The following is a 21,151-nucleotide window of genomic DNA, read 5'->3' on the forward strand; positions in this document are numbered from 1 at the left end:
ATTGTGACAAAAAAGCAGAGTTGCTGATCAAAGTCTTCATCCTTAAGCTTTAGATGATCTTTTACATATCTTGAGCCAAGCCATGGGGTACTTTGAAGATAAGGACTTAGACTTTAAACTTGATTTAAAAAAATCCATGGAAAGTCAGTGAAGAGAGAAAAGGACAAGTATGAAGTGCTCATGTTAAGAAACATACTTGAGTGTTCTGTACTAGTTGGAGTTTCCAAAATGCTGAAGGACTGCATATTCCTGTATTCTTACCTTGAAGTTATCCAGACAAGAGATGCAGAAGGCATGAATAACTGAGGCCAGAATGTGACTGAACTTCCTAGCCAAGTGGAGATGGTAGAAAGCATTGCTTATAGATGCTTCTATGTGATAGCTCAACATAAGCAAGGAATCCAAGAGTTATTCCTAGACTACGGATTAAATTGCCCAGTAAGGCGTGAGTGACATCAATCTACAGAGACTGTACCTCATCTGCAAGACCTTCAGAATACTTTCCTCTGCCCAAAAGCATCACCTCTGTCTTGCTTCATCCAAGAGCTGATCTCATTCAAGTACTGGACCGTCTTGTGATATTCTACAAGCACAAGTAGATCTGAGTATCATCTGCATATTGCTGGGACTTGAGTTCATGTCATCTGAATGTTTCTCTTAGGCTATGTCTAGACTGCAAGCCTCTTTCGAAAGAGGCTCTTTCGAAAGATACTTTCGAAAGAGCCTCTTTCGAAAGAGAGCGTCTAGACTGCACGCGGAATTTCGAAAAAGCAAGCCGCTTTTTCGAAAGAAAGCACCCAGTGAGTCTGGATGCTCTCTTTCTAAAAAGCCTGTTCGCCTTCTTTCGAAAGAGCACTTTTGAAAGAAGGCGTTCTTCCTCGTGGAATTAGGTTTACCACTGTCGAAAGAAAAGCCGCATTCTTTCGATTTAATTTTGAAAGAACTCGGCTGCAGTCTAGACGCAGGTGAAGTTTTTTCGAAAAAAGGCTACTTTTTTCGAAAAAACCCCTGAGTCTGGACACAGCCTTAGAGGTTATATTTAGATATAGAAAAGGAATGGAGAATTGATTCTAGTGGTAGAGGTGCAGTTTCCCATTAGTACTCATTGTGATCATCCTTTCAGAAAGAGATCTAACTATTTTTGCATGTGTTATCTCAGAAGCTGGCCACCTCTCACACAAGACAGATTCTCAAGGTCAACAATGTTAAATACTGCAGAGACATCTACCAGGATGAAAAAGGATGGCTCTTTTCTATTCATTGACAGGTTATCATTCATTAGTGCCACTGAAGCAGCTGCCACTAAAGCTTTGCCAATGATGTTCATAATATCAGAGCACCAAAGATCCAGTACCTCTCTCTGACAATTGAAGGAAATGGACAGACAGCTGACATGGCTTACTGAACAAACATAGATCATAAGAACAGCAATGTTTACACAAAAATATGTTCAATACCATCTCCACAAATCTTATGGTGAAACTCATTTCTCCTTGCAAAGACTATAACCATTTTTAGACTTGACTAGGTTATGCTTTCTCTTTCTTTCACAAAAGATAAGGATTGAGGGAATTATATCTGCAGAAAACACATGCAGAAAGTCCATCTTTGGTTTTTACACTGTGTCAAAGGAATTTATATCAAATGTGATATAGCTATATCAAATGTGAACTCAGCTAGTTCTGAGAGGCTTAAGGTTCAGTAAATACCACAGAGGGGCTTAAGATAACTAACATGCTATGGACCCTTTACCACAAGGTTATTGGTTAGAAACCATCCCTGATTGATAGCAACTTAATTTGAGAACAGACCAGTGGCCTATATGAAATGACTTCAGATATCTCAGTTCAGTTTCCAGGTATTTACCTCTCAAAGACATCATCACAATTAAAATTGGCATTTTCAGGTGAGGTCCAAACAAGTAAAATCACACTGATTCCCAGAGGTGGCCCCTCTCAATTAAGGTAAAAACACATTGTCAAGATAGCGTGGGAAAGCTTGCATGGTGAGTGTCTATATTTAACTGTCAGTTGTACAAGAGGACTCCAGTTTTAAGAGCTGTTATTCTGGTACCTTTCACCAGCACAAAAATCCACTTTTTTAAAAGAAAGTAGAACCTGCCTATTGCTCCGCAACTTCAGATGTATGGCCCTGAGACATCCCATGAAACTGGATTATGTGACATGGAATCCCTTGTGCAGCACCTTGGAAGCTATTACACAAGCTAAATCCTACTTCTACCTGTTCTGATGTTTTAGAAGATTAAAGGTTTAAGTCTGCAAAGCTAAATTCATATCAAGAGGCTACTGGAGCCAATGATGTTCAGAGGAGTGAAACAGGGCAACAGGTTATGGATGGTCTGATTTAAAACGGGATAAAAAAAAAAAAATCAGTCTTGAGGTATTCCCATACCACAAAGCCAGACTGACCAGATCCTTACAGAAAAAGCAACATTTATGCCTTTAAGTTAATGTCACAATCTCAATTTAACTTCAGGGATCTTATGCTTTGTTTCTGAAAAGTTCACTTACATTAAAGACTGTTCTAGCTCACACAGTCACAGAAGCAAATCATGTGTAATTTCACCTGTGCATTTCACCTGTCCTTTGTTAAGTCCTCCAAACATGTAGTGTGAGCTACAGCAGAAAAAGTAAAGCTACTGAAGATGTCACATGGCAGACATGACTTACATTTGTAGGATATTTTGGTCTCCCTCCAGTGGCAATGACGATGTTTTCTGCAGTAATGACAGTCTGCAAATAAATACACAAAGTTAGTGTTATTATGATCAACAAAGTCCTACCAATCTCTGAAAGAATCGCCAGCTTTAGTCTAAAACAACCTTATTGTCTGTCATTAGCTTTTAATTATACACATATGGGTGATAAGAATGAAGAAAAATTGGCAATGGCACATGCTATTTGTGTAAACTAGTGCACCAATCAGCAAATTAACAACAAAGGTTGCATTCATCTAAAGTATGTGCACAAAAACGCTTCTCCTATACTTTTCCCACCAGTTTGTCTTTTTAATGTGGCAAGGCTTTCAACTGTTCTTAGGATACTTATAAGACTCTGAGAGGTTCTTTTTTGATGCAGTAGTTGTGTACCAACAACTGCTATTTTTCTTTGCTAATCTGGCTATAAGAAAAGAGACCATAAGTAAGATATAAAGTGACAAATGATTTGCAGTACCAAACATCAAGACACTTTAAAATTAGTTTGATTTTCAGAAACTGATGAGCACCTATTATTTGAAAGTTCGGTTTCTTTAAAGAACCTCAAGTAGTCACTTCTTGAATAAAATCTAACAGTGCCAAAATTTTCAGATCTTTTACTAAAGGGGCAGAAGTGACTCCCAACCACAACTTCCCATTTAGGTGCTTGAAGTTAAACTGCAATATGTTTGTACTAAAAAAAAAAAAAAAAAGAATGTTTTTCCAATCTGCAAATGGAAGAAAAGCAGCTCTTAGATAAGGAGTTTTCAAACTTTGGGTCATGGCTTGTAAGGTTAAATCACTTGCCAGTCCTAGGGACTGTGGTTCGCCAATCTTGGCCAATGGAAGCTTCAGAAAGTGGTGGCCCAGCCTGCTCTACTTCCCATTGCTCTTATTGGCTAAGAACAGAGTACCAGAGCCACTGTGAGTGGCCACACCGGCGGATGCTTAGGTAAACAAAGCACCTTGCAGCCAGCTAGTGGCTTACCCTTACAAACATGACCTAAAGTTTTAAAATGCATTTTAGATGATGTGGGAGATAATATAGATGAAACAGTTTTGTCTAGTGGTTATACCATGACAGAGTGAAGAGATCTGGGTTTCATTTAAACCTCTGCCAGTGATCTTGGCTCTGCCAATGCTACAGGACTTTGGCCAAGACAATTATCAATCTGGTGCTTCCATTTCCTGATAACAAAAGCTAACACAGAATTGGAACTGGGGTTTCTTATGCTCAATTATCATTAATGTTTATTTAAGCACTTCAAAACCCTAGGATTGAGTGCGCTTTTCAGTTGCCAAATTCTATTAATTTCCATGTGCAGGAGGTTCTGGTTTGTTAACTGCAAACTAAATTTGCAAATTAAAACCTAAATCCTTGTATATTTGAAAACTAACAAGAGAATCGGGGCTAGAGTTTCTGAAGTTCAACCAGATGATGATATACCACCAGCCATTTAGCTCACCTCTTTACCTGCATTTGTCAAACCACAGATCGTGTGTGCATCCACAAAACTGCCTTTAAGGTTGAAATACTTCACTTTTCTGTTTAAAAAAATTACACATACTTAGTGAACAAAAATCAAAGGGTGATACAATCAGCTAGCCCACTCTCTTTAGATCATACTTGAAGTGAAAAAGATAGTAAATATCAGCAAAAATAAATGAAAGAAGAGCATTAGTATTTCATAGATCTATTTGTGACTTCTCCACAGACTTACGTGACCTTAGGCAGGTGTCTTAAATAAACGTTTGTGCCCTAATTATCTATACAATTGGAATAATGTCTTTTGGAAGAGAAGTTGCAAGGTTTAATGCTTAAAAATTCCCACTGCCCTCTTTGAGAACAGGTGCCAAATATGTGCATAGTATTACTATTTCACTATAGCACATACTTGGAAAATTAGCTCTGTGACTTGCTCTGAAATTAGCTATGCACATCTTACATCAGCCATAAATTTCATTTTCACCACAAAGGAAAATTTGCCAAATGATCTAGACAGCCCTGAGAAAGGCCTCAGGGCTTAAAAGTTGGGGACAATATGGGTTTTTTTCCCTTGCTGAATAAATAATGTTACCTATGCATTTATTTTTTCTAGTTCAGGAAACTTATTTACCACCTCACTGGTGTTGTGTGCAACTTCTCTCACAGGAATCTCAGGTCTAATCTATTTGATATTAATGTAAATCCTCCTGCATATGAGAGAGATGGTTTTCTGCTCCTGAAGAACCATCCCAGTTCTCTCACATTTACCCTTAAAGTTACTGCAGTGCTCTTTCAGGAAGAGGGTGGGCACAGTTCCTTCCAAAGCTTATTAATACTACCCTGAGTTATTGTAGCAGAAAGATTTTTAACCACATCTATCCTACAGCTGTGTGGCACTCCAAAACTAACTTTGTGGGATAATAAAACTTCACAGGACAGCCTTTGTCTAGCAGACACACCCAATCACTTTGCACATATGAAGGGGAAAGTGGCAAAAATGTCACTCAACTAAAAAACAACAAATGGTCTGGTAGCACTTTATAGACTAACAAAACATGCAGATGGTATCATGAGCTTTCGTGGGCACAGCCAACTTCTTCAGATGACCGGAGTTTACAAATTGTCTTCACTAGAAAGTTTCAATCCTTGCAAAAATGCAAGAAATGCTAAAGTTGAGAAAAGCTGCTTGATTACGTGAGGGAAGATGATATTGAGAATTTCATTTACTTTTCCTGTAGCTGCACCCTGTGTCCCCAGTTCAAGGATTTGACATAATTTTGAACAGCTTCTGCCATTGTAGACCTATCAAAAAGAAGATATTAAGTGTTAAATGATCATTGTACAGATTCTGAAAATGCAACTCAAAGACTTATGCACAATTGATAGAAGTTAGGAATATTTTGCAACATAACATAAGAATACAGTGCTAAATCAAAACACATATACATAAAATCATCTTTGTAAAATTAGCAAGCCTGATATTTTTAAAGAGTGACCAAAGAACAGTCTAACTGAAATTCAGTTCCCTTGCTAAGTAGGGATGTTAGATATCATTTATTTTAGTAATCACGCAACTGCAACAATTTTTAGTTTTTACAGCTATTAAAATGCTCCCTCTGAGGGAAGGGACAGCATCCAATGCACTTATTGCTCCTGTCCCCATTTCCAAGGAGACTCTTGCTACCCTGCACAGGTGGCTCTATACTGGCTCCCCGCACAGACTAGCTCCCATATTAGAGGCAGCAGTACAGGGAGCTCCCCTGCATGCTCTTCATTTAAAACTCGGACCAGCAGGCTGGGACTGAGTCAGCCAGCCGGTTTGAGTTTAAAATACAGAGCACGCAGGGGAGGAGTTGTGTTTAACTGGGACTGCTAAACAGTAAGCAATCACTTATCAGTTAAACTGTTAGCCAGGTAGCCGCTAACATCCCTAGAGTAAAGAGGAACAGAAAAAAATTTGATACTTTTATTAAATATGTACAGGATCACATAAAATGCATAGAAACAATATTCTTTACCAGTCATGGTGAACAGGATGGGATATATTCCAGCCATAACAATGGGCATCTCTAAGGGCGCTCCCTAAAAGTGCTGCTTGGTGTAAAAGCTTTTTAGGAATGCAGCCAACATTCACACAAGTGCCCCCAAGTCCCCATTTGGTTCCTAAAAAGAAAATACAAAAAACCAAAACAGATCATTTTAAACTAACACAGTGAATTTGAAAATTATAAATGCCACTTATGCAATCTGCTGCAGATGCATTTCAAACTCTACTTGTGGTATTTATGGAAGTAACCCTTTAAAATAAAGTTTAAAACTGAAAATACCCTAGGTCTTACACTGCTCAATGCACAAAAGATTTAAAACATGGGTTCCCAAACTGGGGTGTGTGCCTTCCTGGGGAGGCATGAAGAAATTCCAGGGGGGGCATGAGGCGACCTAGCACCTTTACCTCCCCCCCCCCCCCCCATCAAGTTTTGCTGCCCTGTTCAGTTCCTTTTTTCTTTGCTTAAAAAGTTTTGCTGCTATTTGAGGGGGGGACATGAGGGTTTTTCAAAAATCAAAAAGGGGGGTGTGATGCCAAAAAGTTTGGGGACCACTGATTTAAAGCATAGCAATACCAGCTATGTGCAATCCCATTCAAATGTCTGTATTCTTACTTTCTAATTTACATTGTAAGCCGTAGGGGAAAAAAATCAAGAGCTACTTGATTTATACATCATGAACAATGCTACATTGTAAATTACATTTGCTAACAATCATGTTTTACTCAGATGATTTTCAACTTTATGCAAATTCTGCTCCCACTGAAATCAAAGGGAGTTATGCTATAGACTTCTACTAGTTAAAGGGTACTCGCAGTATACATCTACAATGCCAAATACCACCATCAATACACTGGCACTAATGTGCTCAGAAACTGACCTATTTAAAAACTTGTTTGACATAAAAAGTGGTCGTGTCTTACTTTCATACCTTTAGGTGAAGGATCCACATAATCTATAACAGCCACCTTCTTTCCAAACCGAGCAGCTTCAAAACAAAAATAGGGAGAAAATACATATCAGCAAAGGAAGGAGGGAAGGGGGAGGGATATAACCTCATTGTAATAGTGCAGTTTTGGAGAAAAAGATATAAAAGTTATTAAACATAGTTAGTTGGCAGAGGATTTCCCTGACATTTCCAATAGCTGTTTGGCTTTTGTATAAAGATGGAAAAGGTTTAACAAAGATTAAAGAAAAAAAGGATGTCATTTACTGAAGCGTCAGCCTAGTTAAAGCCCACATTTCATTGCTCTTGTGTGTTAAAACTCCAGATGACAATGAAGCTAGAGTTTAAAGAAAGATAAGGGAGAAGGGGGAAAAGAACCATGTAAGATAGTTCTGTTCTTACCTTTGAATTACTCCTCAAATATATGAATTAATGTTTTAAGAAAACTTTCTTTGTAGGGACTGAATCCTCTAAAGAGACTAGCAGAGACAGTAGAGAGATAACCAGTACTGTAATCATTTAAACAAAAAAGTGAAATTTATTAATTTCTTATTTCTTTACAGTTCCAAACCTTCTTTTGCACAAGCAAGGCCTCCAGAACCTCCACCAATCACCAGAAGATCATACTCGTTCTTCCCTATGAAAAGAACATTTTAAAACAAATAAATAAGAAAGATGGCATAAGTGGATCTGAGGATTTTTATTAAACTATTGTGTCCTATCAGTTTCTCATAACACTCTACTGGACCCACTAAAACATTCTACCCTCCAAAATAACAATGTGCTAGTTCATGATATGACTAACCAGTCTACTTTCAAAAATTAAATGAAAAGCAAAATGTAAACAAAAAACAAGTGTGAAAAGTAAAATAGATACTTTATTTACACTGTTGATCAAAAAGTGGGTTGACACAATAAGTCATAATGCCTCCAACTTATAAAATGAGTAGATTCTAACCAGAAGTCTAATGCATATTTTAATTGATAAGAAGTAACAGGTCCTACATTGTAGCTTAAGTTTCCATGTGCACACTCTTCAAAGCAACATATTATAGAATCTTACGGAACTTTAGTTGAAAAATAGTTGTTGCTAAGTTAGAGTTGACATTTTTCTAACCAAACTATTTAATTTTTGTTCTCAAGAAAGAAGAATTGGCAATTTACTTTGCAAACTAGAGGTCTGCAACAAGGAAGGGTAATTTAACAAACTCATTTTTAGTTTACAGAAATATACAAAAACCAACACCAAATAACTTCTGATTTTTCAGCCTACTGAAGCCCACCAATGTGTACTCAAATCAATATGACGCCATAGCACTCAACAGCTTGCGGGCTCTGAGCACACCATATTCCCAGATTGCCCCAGCCGTTTCAGCCCGGGGGAGAGTGGTCTTGGTAGAGACGCACATTTCAGGAGAGAGAGAGAAAGGGGGTTGAGCACAGAACCAGTGATCTCCCTATATCATATAAGGGTGGTGCTTAAAAACACGTTAACTGCCTTCGGAGGAGGTGTCACCCCTACCCTCGAGCAATGCAAGAGCTGGGGTGTCTATGGGCTGGGAGTGGGGGGAATGTCAGAGTCCTCCCCCCCCCCCCCGCCCCCAGGCAATTTCAGGGCAGGGGGGAAGATGGCCACCTACCTGCCCCTCCCCCACCCCAGCCGTTCCCCAGGTAAGCCTAGAACCCGGCACCCCGCCCTCAGTCACTCTCCCCAGTGGCCACTGCTGCTGGCCCCCAACCTGAGGCAGGCTGGGGAGACTGCCCTTCCTCCCAGCAGCAGCTCCCTCGACAGGGAGACCCCCTGGCGTCCCCCCCGCAGCAGCTCGCCAGGAGACGGAAGGGGGAAGCCATCCCGCCGCCGCCGCCACCCTGGCAGAGTGTCACCAGCACGGGGGTGGGGGGCCGCCGTACCTGACAGAACCCGAGCCGTACGGCAAAACAGAGGTTCCCATCGACAGCGCTTCCGCACCCGCAACAGCGCCGCCATGTTGTACGGCAAAAAGTACCGCGGCGGCCTTCACCTATGAGGACCCCATTTCCCCGGCTTGTCCTCGCAGCGCCTGACTGAAAGGCACGAGAAGCCGCCCTTTCATGCTCGCCTCGGGGATGGCTGGGGGCGGAAAAGCGACTAGGGCCTTCCGGGAGGCGGTAACAGCTCCTCTGTGAGGCTGCACTAGGTTAGTGGGGGGGGGGGGGGGATGTGAGGGGGGGGCTCAGTGAGTTAGGTGGTGGGGGCGCACATCCCGGTGCGGGGTTCTTGGGAGACCCCTTCGTGGCTGTAGCAAGGCCTGGGGCTGGGATTCGAGATCCTGCTTTGCCAGAGGCGCTGTGCCCTTGGTCAAGTCACTTAGCCTCCCTGTGCGCTCTGGGGCATGGAAGGCTGAGAGCCTGCATGAAATGTCACCCTTCAAACTCCGCCTACCTTGCCTTTAACGTGAACCAGCAGATTGCGTTGCTGATCCTCTTGCCCTCCACCCCTTAGGGTCGTGCTCACATCTTTCCACATGCCTCATTCCGACTTAGTTTTAAGACATCTGGTGGATGGTGGTGGGTTTTTTTTATCAGCCCTGCCAATTGACAAGGTTTGTTGGAATTGGACACATGCCTCAGCAAGCCTTAGATTGGGGGGGAAGGATTCTGCAAAAGGGGGTGAGATGTTAAAAAAAAAAGCATCACAAATAGTTTGAGCAAAGAAAATCTCTTTAGAACCAAATTCATTTCCCCCCAACAGTTGATATTTGATGTTCTGGGACAAAATGCAGGACAATGTAGCACTTTAAAGACTAACAAGATGGTTTATTAGATGATGAGCTTTCGTGGGCCAGACCCACTTCCTCAGATCAAATAGTGGAAGAAAGTAGTCACAACCATATATACCAAAGGATACAATTAAAAAAAATGAACAAATATGAAAAGGACAAATCACATTGCAGAACAGAAGGGGGATGCGGGGGGGGGGGGGGGGAAGGAAGGTAAGTGTCTGTGAATTGCTGATATTAAAGGTAGGGAGATGTTCTGGGGTGACTGTAGGTGTGAAGAATTCCTCCCTCTTCCCTGAGAATTTAGCAAAAACTAGACCATCCACACTAGTGCAAATGAGTGACTGGAATATTAACTGAAGTATGAGCACTCCATCCCTTAAAGATGAGGAAGAGCTGTGCAATACGCATCCCATCTTTCTTCCCATATCATTCTCATGGGCACACTGTCTCTACCTTTGTTACCAGGAGACCCTCCACAGCTCCACAAATGAAGTTGGGAGAGCCATCAAGAAACCAGTATAGTGGTTGGAGTAGGATCCAGTCCAGATCCTGCCACTCACTTGGATGGTACTTTATCTCTGTGCCTTCTGTTTTACCCATCTGTAAATTAACAATAATGATATTGACCTACTTCTATTGTGTGACTTAATTTTTGTTTGTGTTTTGTAATCCTCCAATAAAAGGTGCTATAGAAATACAAACTGATCATCAATCAAGATTATGCCAGAAGGACCAGAGAAGTTTTATTCATTAAAAAATTCTGGCTACTGTACAACTCTATGGCATAACTGTAGACCAGGGGTGTCCAAACTTTTTTCAAAGAGGGCCAGATTTGAAGAAGTGAACATGCGTGAGGACCGACCATTTTGCCTGACATTCTTTAAACCATTAAAATTAAATGCAAATTAACTATTTTATGCAAAGTTTATTGCAAACGGCATACTTTTCATTTTGTCACATGGATGACAAATCTAAACAGGTGTTAAATCACTCTGCCTTTCATATCTGAAGGCCAGATGAAAAAAAAAATCCAGGAAGCTGAAATTTATGTCAGGAACATTGTAAAGTACATTACATATTATCAACTTTTAAGTTCAAAAAATATGAACAGGAACATAACACCAACTATACATGTTGTGTCCAAATATATTTATAACTGATATAGACCAACTGACATTAACTGAGATTTTACAATGTATTCATCTCAATTGAAAAAAAAACTTGCCTAAACTAATGTGAAGGGTGAAACTGAGATTTGGACTGCAGCACAGGAGAGCGCAGGGCACGCTGGCCTCACGGCGGCACGGGGGCAGGGCGAACCCGCAGCCAAGCGGGGGAGCGGGGCTGCGGATGTGCCCTACACGGCAGGCTTTAGGACCGCAGCGGCCGCCATGGACAGCGGCGGCGTGGCCAGAAGCGGCGCGCTGCGCGCGCCAGTTCACAGGAGCACCAGGGAGCCAGGAGAGGGGGAGGAAGCGGGGGCTGTCCCCGCACTCTCAGCCCCAAAGCGGAGGGCCCGCGGGGTCGGAGAGCGCAGGGCACGCTGGCCTCACGACGGTCCGGGGGCAGGGCGAACCCGCAGCGAAGCGGGGGAGCGGGGCTGCAGACGTGCCCTACAGGGCAGGGTATAGGACCGCGGCGGCAGCGCAGCCCGAAGCGGCGCGCTACGCTGCGCGCACCAGTTCAAAGGAGCACCGGGGAGCTGGGAGAAGCGGGGGCCATATTAAATCCGACCGTGGGCCGCAATTGGCCCGCGGGCCGGACTTTGGACATGCCTGCTGTAGACAAACATGTTATAACATGGGGAATCTAGATACTTTGGTGATTTTTTTGTTACAAATACTAAGGTAGAGAGATTTATTCTGGGGACTTTAAGCCTTTACCCCTATGTAGGAGCAACCGGAGAAAGGGACCATCTTTAGTCATTCTTTAGTAGTGCCTCCTTAAGTTGGCTCAACAACACCACTGATTGGCTCATGGGAGAACTCCATCTAACCATTTTGTGCTTGAAATGTGGTCAGTTCCATGCATGGCTGAGGGCTTAGTGGGTTGGCAGGGTTGCCAGGTGTCCAGTATTGAACCAGACCATCCGGTATTTTCTCTTCCTGTCCAGTAAAAATTTTCAGAAAATACCGGACACCTAAAATGTCCAGTATTTTCTGATTTTTTCCTAGCAGGAGGTGAAAATCCTGGATGCTTACCAGGTTCTGCAGGGGTGCTGTCCGGCCTGGTGAAGTGAGCCACGATGGCGGGCAGCCACTGGCAGCCTGTTAGGGCCAAAAAGCCTCAAAATCATTTCTGGCCACACTGGTTATTTTATTTGATTTTTATTTTTTTGCTCAACAACTTTGTTCTCCCCTCCTCCCCCCCTTTTTTTTTTCTCAACAGAATTTTTGGTTAAACCATCTGGCAACCCTGTGGGTTGGGGGTAGAGGTAGGATGGAATGGAATTAAAATAGGGTGAAAAGAAAAATTTGAGGGACTAAAGATGCCACCTAAGGTAAATAGAAATGTTCTGCAATACATAGGAATTTTCTTTGTTGATTGTAATTGTTTGAAAACTGCAACATTTTGTAAAAAGGATTTAAAAGCTATCTAGTATCATGATAAAGAGTCCATGATATTTCATATACTGATGTATGCCAGATAGGTGATTTGCACAAAACTAAAGATAATATGTCCAAAAGGTGGAGCAAGTTTTCCTTGCTGTGGATTTATCTTAATGGTTGTTTTCCATGGGAAAATGTTGCTAAAGCATAATATTATTTCACTATTAGGAAAAGACTTTAAAGAAGATGGAGAAATGTGCTCTTAGGACTATCAATAGCATTTCTTTCACTATCAGCTGCAATTGTGGGTCATGATGAGAGTGGAGAACTTGCCCCACTGATCCAAGTATGATAGTTTTGACTGCTGAAGAAGGTATTAGAAAAACAAACCTGAAATCATGTTCAGAAATGTCTTTTGTGTTGATAATGGATGCATCTTCTACACCCAAGCTGCATTGGTATAGAGCTACAAAAGAACACTCCCTTGGAAATTTGGGATGTAAACAAATTTCTTAAAATACATGTTATTGGACTCAGTTTCTGAATTTTGTCAGTTGTGGTGAGACGTTTGAATGTTTTACAGTTAGTTTTATACTTAGAGTGGCATTTGGTTGATTTTGAGGAGAGATGTTTGTTCAGTGCCTTGTAAACAATGTATTATGAAAATGGAAAAAAGGAATGACAATGTATGATGTTTCAGAAATGCTTTTAAATATAGTCTCCAAGAAACTAATCCATAAACTTAACATCTATAATTGTAAGACAAGGAGACTTTCATGGGTTACATGGGAGACTTTACATGGGGGGATGGACCAAAGTTGTGGACCCCCCTAGGGTTACCAGATGGTTGAAATAAAAGTACTGAACACCCTCCTTCCCCCAAAAAAAACCAAACGGGAAAAAATTCTGTTGAAGGGGGGGGAAAAAAAGGGAGGAGGAGACCAAAGTTGTTGAGGGGGGAAAAAAAGACTCCAAAAATTAAAATAAAACAGCATTAAAATAGCATGTCCCCTTTAAGAGTGAGTGCAGGGATAGGAACAGCAGAGAACTTGAGCACTAAGACCCAGGGGAAAGCATTGCTTCCCCTAGGTCTTTTGGCCTGCAGCCATTTTGTGCGGGCAGCCTTGGGGAACCAGGTAAGCATGGGGACTGGGGTCGGGGTTTTGGGGGCCAGGAAGGAGGGCCGGATGCTGAGTGTTTGTAGGGTTGCCAGGTGCCCAGAACTTTTGCTTCTTGTCTGGGGAAAATTTCAGAAAATACCAGACATTTTAGGTGTCCAGTAGTCTCTGATTTTTTTTTTTACCAGACAGGAGCCGAAAATACTGGACTGTCCAGGTGAATACCAGACACCTGGCAATCCTACCCCTCCCCCCAAAAAAACCCCAACAACAGGGGACCAAAGTTGTTGAGCAAAAAAAAAAAGTCATGTCTGGTATTTTCTGGGTATTTTTTTTACCAGACAGAGGCCAAAACAGGACATGTGGCAACCCTACCAAAGAATGTGATGTAAGTGAAATGATTGGGATTGTGGTAGTGATTTGAACAGTAAGGTAAGAGCTGCGATGCTTCCTCAGGAACCAGTCATGTCGCAAGTTGGAGGGCCTACTGTACTTTAAAGCGGCAGTACCGCCCAAAGCTCAGGTACGGGCTCCATGCAGCACTGCTGTTTTGAAATGCTGCGGTGGCATTTCTAATGGGCAGCACTGCACAACTGATCCCGGGCTCCATGTGGCACTGCCCCTTTGAAATGCTGCTGAGATATCGCATGGAGCCTGGGGCCAGTGGGGCACTTTGAGGCTCCATGCGGGCACTTCCACTTTGAAATGCACAAGAGTCCCTGCTCCGCATGGGTTCTTCTGATTTGAAATGTGTGTATTTCAAAGCAGAAGCACCCACATGGAGCGCAGAGTCAGTGGGACTTCCCGCCAGCCCTGGGCTGCCCACTGCGGCTCTTGTACATTTCAAAGGAGGAATGCAGAAGTGTCTATTGACTAGTCGAGTAGAAATTCCATTGACTACTCAACTAGTAAATTAATCGATATTTAAAATCCTTAGTCTGCACTCTGCATAAAGAAGTTGTATATCCAACTATGGTGTATTTAAAGCTATATGCTACTCCTTGGTTGGCCAGAGTAGTAGCAATATAAATTTGCTTATACTGGCATATCTGATTACAGAAAAGTGCACTAAGCTGTATCAGTGAAAGTCATCTTTTTTTGATATGTGCCTCCATATTTAGAGATGCAATTTTTAATCAGTATATTTTCATTGATACAATCCCAAGTGATATAATGACACAAGGACTGTGGAGTCATTGTAAAAATTTCTGAAAGCTAAAGAAATGTTTTTGAACTTACTACAAATTTTAATAATGTAAGGATTAGACATTCATGTGGACAATAACATCCCTCAACACACCATACAGATTGTGTATAATAAATGTTAACCCTCAGGCCATAAGCCAACACCTCAAGAGCAGATAATTACTGATCACTGTTAAAGCTAGATTGATAAACTAGTTGATCTCTGCTCTGATCCAGCATTACAGATTCTATGCTTTTATACCTACAGTGGCATATGGGAAGTACAGAAAGGGTTACAAGTTGTCCTATTACATATGATATCACAGACTAATTTAATGCTTACAAGTCTCAGCAGGGGAGCCATGTTAGTCTGTAGCTAAAAAATCTTAAAAAAACAGCAATGGTCTTGTAGCACCTTAGAGACTAACAAAAATATATGAAAAGCATCATGAGCTTTTGTGGGCACAACCTACTTCAGATGACACATTTAGAGTAAGGGGCCCAGAGTTTGAAATATAAAGCAAAAAAAGAGGGGATGGGGAAGGTCAAAAAAAGGAAAAAACCTGTCAATTAATGTGTTCATGCTAAATGAGGCCAATAGAAAGGGCTGTAAGTGTTTTTTAAGTTTATTAATGTGTGCAGTGTGTGGTCCAAGATCTGTGTGTGGTATGTGGTCTTATGTGACTGAGACCTGCAGTCCGAACAGTTAGAAACTCTTCTCACAATAAATAAAGGGAAGAATTTCCTCATTAAGATTTACTACAATTGGCACCGTTGATTTTCCTGCAGACACTAATCCTGTTGCCTTTAGAAGAGATTGTATAGAGAAAAGCTATGGAAAACCAGCCAAAATGGCTTGTGTCACTTTTATATGAGTCATCTCAGTAGATTTAGCAATGGGATCAAAGTAAAGAAACCTTTAATTGTGGAATCGTTTTAATTTTGTAAACAAGGGTTTTCTTTTGTTTTTTTGCCATGCTAATGGGAAATGTTTGTAGGTGAAATGAGTTCATTGTTTTCTTTGGTGTCTGGAATATAGGAAAAGATTCATTAAGCAGATGCCTGACACATGGAGGGGGCTTTTTAAAGTAATTATGTACCAAAATAACATTGTAGTTTATTATGCTCTATGATAGTGTAAATGGGGCAGGTTTAGAAGTTAAAATAAAAAAAGAACAAGTTAAAAATTAGTTAGAAAAGTTAGATGTCTTCAAGTCACCAGGGCCTGATGAAATGCATCCTAAAATACTCAACCAGGTGATAGAGGTAGTACCTGAGCCTTTAGCTATCATCTTTGAAAAAATCATGAAAGTTGAGAGAGATTCCAGAAGACTGGAAAAGGGCAAATATATTGCCCATCTATAAAAAGGGAAAATAAGAACAACCCGAAAGTCTACAGACCAGTCAGTTTAACTTCTGTGCCAGGGAAGATAATGGAACAAGTAATTAAGGAATTAATCTGCACCATCTGGAAGATAACTGAGTTGATAGGGAATAGCATGGACTTGTAAAGAACAAATCATGTCAAACCAATCTGATAGCTTTCTCTGATATGATAACAAGCCTTGTGGATAAGGGAGTAGCAGTGGACATGGTATACCTAGCCTTTGGTAAAGCATTTGACATGGTCTCGTATGACCTTATCAATAAATTAGGGAAATGCCATCTAGATGGGGCTACTTTAAGATGGGTACATAACTGGCTGAATAATCATTCTCAGAGAGTATGGTTATTAATAGTTCACAGTCATGTTGGAAGGGCATAACAAGTGGTGTTTCTCAGGGGTCTGTTGATTTGTGACCATTTCTGTTCAATATCTTCATCAAGGATTTAGATGATGGCATAGAGAGTATGATTATTAAGTTTTTTGATGATAAACTGGAGGCATTGGAAGGGGTTGGAGGATAAGATCATAATTCAAAATGATCTGGACAAGCTGGAGAAATGGTCTGAGGTAAATAGGACAAATGCAAAGTACAGGCAGTCCCCGACTTACAGGCAGTTACGAACGGGGCTGCCCCAGAGTACACGGACTGCGGGACCTCGCGGTCCTGCCGCCCGTGTACTCTGGGGCTTTCTCTGCATCTCCCTGGTCTGCAGACCAGGAAGACGCAGAGCAAAGCTGCGGAGGGGCTCGGGTCTGCTGGTCTCGGGGGGGGGCTCGGGTCTTTGCAAAGCCGCGGGGGGGGGGGCTCGGGCAGCGGGGCACCCCAGGTGCGCCTGGGCTGCTCCGCTGCCGGCTTCCCCGAGGCTTTGCAAAGCGGCGGGGGGGCTCGGGCAGCGGGGCACCCCAGGCGCGCCTGGGCTGCTCCGCTGCCGGCTTTCCTGAGGCTTTGCAAAGCCACGGGGGAAGCCGGCAGCGGGACAGCCCAGACGCCCTGCGGCTGTCCCGCTGCCGGCGTCCTCAGAGGATTTGCTCCCCGTCTCCTTGGTCTGCTGGTCTCCAGCAGACCAGGGAGACTGGGAGCAAAGCCGCGGAGGACCCAGGCGGCGGGACCGCAGTGCGTCTCGGTCCGCCGCCCGTGTCTTCCTGGTCTGTTGGGGTGGGTGGGGGCGCAGCTAGTACGCCCCTCCTCCCCCAGCAGACTAGGCTTTTCTCCAGATGCCTGTGGCAGAGCAGCTGGGGTGCTGCCGGTTGGTCCCGCAGCGCCGCTCTGGGCGCTACTGGTCCAACCCAGCAGCACTCCAGCTGCTCTGGTCCTGATTCAGCCGCTGCTGATCAGTTTCAGCAGCGGCTGAATCAGGACGCCTGGGGCAGAGCAGATGGAGTGCTGCTGGGTTGGTCCAGTAGCACCGAGGAGTGGCGTTACTGGAGCAACCCAGCAGCACCCCAGCTGCTCTGCCCCAGGTGTCCCCAAGTCAGCTGCTGCTGAAACTGACCAGCGCTGACTACAGGAAGCCGGAGGCAAAGTTGCTCTGCCCCGGGCTTTCTGGAATCAGCTGCTGATCAGTTTCAGCAGCAGCTGACTTGGGGACGCCTGGGGTTCTTAAGTTGATTCTGTATGTAAGTCAGAACTGGCGGTCAGTTTCAGCAGCGGCTGAATCTGGACGCCAGTTCCGACTTACATACAGATTCAACTTAAGAACAAACCTACAGTCCCTATCTTGTATGTAACCCGGGGACTGCCTGTACTCTCTTTAGAAAGGAACAATCAGTTTCACACATTCAGAATAGGAAGTGATTGTCTAGGAAGGAGTACTGCTGAAAAGGATTTAGGGGTCATAATAGACCACAAGCTAAATATATGTCAGCAATGTGACACTGCTGCAAAAAAAGAAAACGATTCTGGGACATCATGAACAGGAGTGTTGTAAGCAAGCTTTTTCTGCAAAAAAACTATTCTGGAACTCATTAACAGGAGTGTTGTAAGCAATGCATGAGAAGTCATTCTTCCACTCTACTCTGCACTGATTAGGCCTCACTTGGAATATTGTGTCAAGTTCTGGGCACCATATTTCAAGAAAGATATGGAAAAATTGAAGAAGGACCAGAAAAGAACAACAAAAATGGTTAAAAGTCTAGAACACTTGACCTAAGAAGGAAGACTGAAAGAACTGGGCTTATTTAGTTAGGAAAAGAGAAGACTGAGAGGGGACATGATAGCAGTTTTTAAGTATCTAAAAGGGTGTTACAAGGAGGATGGAGGAAAAATTGTTCTCCTTGGCCTCTGACGATATGACAAAGAGCAATGGCTGAAATTGCGGCAATGGAGGTTTAGATTGGACATTAGGAAGAACTTCCTAACTGTCAGGGTGGTCAAACACTGGAATAAATTACCTAGAGAGGTTGGGGAATCTCCATCTCTGGAAATATTTAAGAGCAGATCAGGTAGACATCTATCAGGGATGATCTAGATGGTGCTTGGTCCTGTTGTGAGGGAGAGGACTGGACTCAATGACCTCTCAAGGTCCCTTCCAGTTCTAGTATTCTTTGATTCTATGTCGAAGTATTCATTTATATTTTGCTTAAAGAGGTATAAAACCATGCTAGTCCTCACACATTACCCTGATCTCCTACAGTGCCTTTATTCATTTCATCCATTTGCTTTTTTTTCTTCTTCTTCTTCTTCTTCTTCTCAGACTGAGTAATAGCCTTAGCCTCTCTTATAGACCTTCACTCACCTTTCTTTGTCCCTCCACACCCTCTGCTGTTGGGAAAGATCATTCTTCTGTGGCCCTTTAAAGCGTAAAGACATTATAGAAATTTGCTCACGTCTACTTTTACTAAGCTTCCCAGAGAGTATAAATGGGAAGAAAATGACCAATGGTCAAGTCTATTTATAGCTGTATTTATTGCTGACATGGCTTTTGTTTTTTTTCTCCCACTGTCTGAGTTGCAGTTCCAACTATTTTCAGTAATCCTAGTATTCCTGCTGTTAAAGGCATACACATGCTTTGGATTTATTTTAGAGAGTGACCTTTGTCTCGTAGTCAGCCTGAAAGAGGAAGTTTATGAGGACGTGCCTCTTCTGATTTGTATCTTTCAGAATTATTTCTAAATGTAAGCTATTAATGTTGTTATATTTGATTTTCTGTAATGCATTGATCACTTCTCCCTCCTTTTCTACTTCATGGGAATAACACAATGTATTATGCATTGCTACAGTTTATTAATATGCATGGGGCTTGTATCTCCTCTTTGTACGTTGCTGATAGTGTAATAAGTCTGAACTGGGGAAAAAAATAAACCCATGGTGTAACTCCACTGAGCACAGTGGACTACACTGAGAGAGAATTTGGCTCATCTGGGTGTCAGCATTTTCTGTGCTGTAACTAAGTAACAAGAACAGTGTCAGTAGAAGATAGAGCCAACATATACAGTAATGTGTACTCTGAGGGTACTATGGTGCTGTGAACCTTTCAGAAATGGCTGCTGAATTCTGTGCAAGGAAGAGTGGGGGAAAATGACACGGCTCCTTTTAGAATCTCTGTATACCAGAATGTATAAGCTGTGCCAGTGATAGGATCACATGTGCCTGAGAGTGCTGCAGGCTCATGGATTCGTACCCTGTAAAATCCATATCATCACAGCACAGGAAAAGATCAGAAGGAACAGTTTGTTTTCTCCGTGAAGGTACATGCTTATATTTTCCTATTTCTTAGGAGATGCTCTCTTACAGAATGCTGCTTTTCAGATGGCGCTGGGTAGGAGGAAGAAGCTTTTGCCATGTTTTAGACTGTGAAACACTTTACTGAAGCTAATTTGTGGGCAGCAACAAGTCTTCAGAGAAGAGTAGACATATTGTATGCAATGCTTTCATACTGTAGTATTAACCACCACAGGTGGAGGAGCGAAATAAGCTAATCTTGAGTAGGCTGAAAATGTAAATGATGGATAACTATTCTGACATATAGTACTTATTAGAATTACTTTTCAAGAAAAAGCTGAACATAAGACAAACTTATGTTCAGTGTTATTTGCGATAACTAGTGGCTTTGATAAATGGGTTTCTGTAGCTATATTTTAGCCTGATTTGCATTCTGATTAGGGAGCTCTACCACAAAATGCCATTCTTCCCTCTGAAAAGGAACTGCCACTACTCACAGGCCAGCTTCTTGTTGCCCTTGGTGTTTACCTTCCCTTAATGGGATATTTAAAAAAACCCACAAAACCTATTTTCCTTAACTGGGTTGGTAACAACCCCTCCAAATATTAAAGCTATAAAAGTTTTTAGTATCAAATTTATGTCAACATTTCTGTATTTTAGGTTTGCTTTTTGCATTGGTCAGCCAGGGACTATGGTAATAGATTGCTTAACTTTAATTTCTGGTTTTCATATACTGGTAAAATGCTGCAGTATTTATAGTATGCTGCCACAAACATCTGGTTGATGGCTTTTGTCTGCAGCTCCAGACAGTGCTAGTCATATTGAGCATTAACAGTGTGTTTTCGGGCACTCAGGTTTATTCAGTGTTTCCTGTTTCATCTTATTTCAGCAACCTATTGCTAGAGATCTGGTTTTTCCTTTTCATTGTTAGTCCGACACCCAGCTGCTGTTGTCTGTCAGCATTCCATCAATGTCCATGTTAGGGTTCACATGGTACATTCAGCAGCCTAGCAGATCATATGTTTGACCTGCAGCGTACAGCCATGCCTGTTTATAGCTCAAAACAGTAACACAAAATTGCAAACCACTATGAAACAGAAATGAGGACACTTTAGAAATAATTAAAATAATTAGAGAAATGATATCCCAATAAAGCTATTAGTATTTGGGACATAATATATATTTCTTACACATAAAAAGTATTTTTTTTAAAGAACATAATCTAGCCCTAATCCTGCAGAGTGATCTTGGTGCGTGGACCCTTACACTTACTGGGATTGGATTGCTGGATGGGAG

General features: G+C 42.1%; 2 protein-coding genes across 5 annotated transcripts in view; one reads left to right on the top strand and one right to left on the bottom strand.

The window, feature by feature from the left end:
- TXNRD2 (thioredoxin reductase 2) overlaps positions 1–9,244 on the bottom strand; it is a 76,303-nt gene extending 67,059 nt beyond the window's left edge. Inside the window, exons 1-7 of one of the 2 annotated variants that reach the window (XM_075898330.1) lie at positions 9,105–9,244; positions 7,765–7,830; positions 7,179–7,235; positions 6,221–6,365; positions 5,430–5,504; positions 4,183–4,261; positions 2,691–2,753 (exon numbers count right to left, since the gene is read on the bottom strand). In XM_075898330.1, the coding sequence (XP_075754445.1) occupies positions 2,691–2,753; positions 4,183–4,261; positions 5,430–5,504; positions 6,221–6,365; positions 7,179–7,235; positions 7,765–7,830; positions 9,105–9,180 (561 nt within the window). In that variant the 5' untranslated portion in view covers positions 9,181–9,244. Of the gene's footprint in view, positions 1–2,690; positions 2,754–4,182; positions 4,262–5,429; positions 5,505–6,220; positions 6,366–7,178; positions 7,236–7,764; positions 7,831–8,932; positions 9,085–9,104 lie in introns of those variants that run through there. The other variant, XM_075898329.1, reaches the window with a different exon arrangement.
- COMT (catechol-O-methyltransferase) overlaps positions 9,235–21,151 on the top strand; it is a 49,195-nt gene continuing 37,278 nt past the window's right edge. The window contains exons 1-2 of one of the 3 annotated variants that reach the window (XM_075898331.1): positions 9,235–9,370; positions 10,421–10,522. In XM_075898331.1, the coding sequence (XP_075754446.1) occupies positions 10,520–10,522 (3 nt within the window). In that variant the 5' untranslated portion in view covers positions 9,235–9,370; positions 10,421–10,519. Of the gene's footprint in view, positions 9,371–10,420; positions 10,523–19,149; positions 19,309–19,647; positions 19,882–21,151 lie in introns of those variants that run through there. The other 2 variants (XM_075898333.1, XM_075898332.1) reach the window with 2 other exon arrangements.

Source organism: Pelodiscus sinensis, chromosome 15 (assembly GCF_049634645.1).
Source record: "Pelodiscus sinensis isolate JC-2024 chromosome 15, ASM4963464v1, whole genome shotgun sequence".
NCBI lineage: Eukaryota > Metazoa > Chordata > Testudines > Trionychidae > Pelodiscus > Pelodiscus sinensis.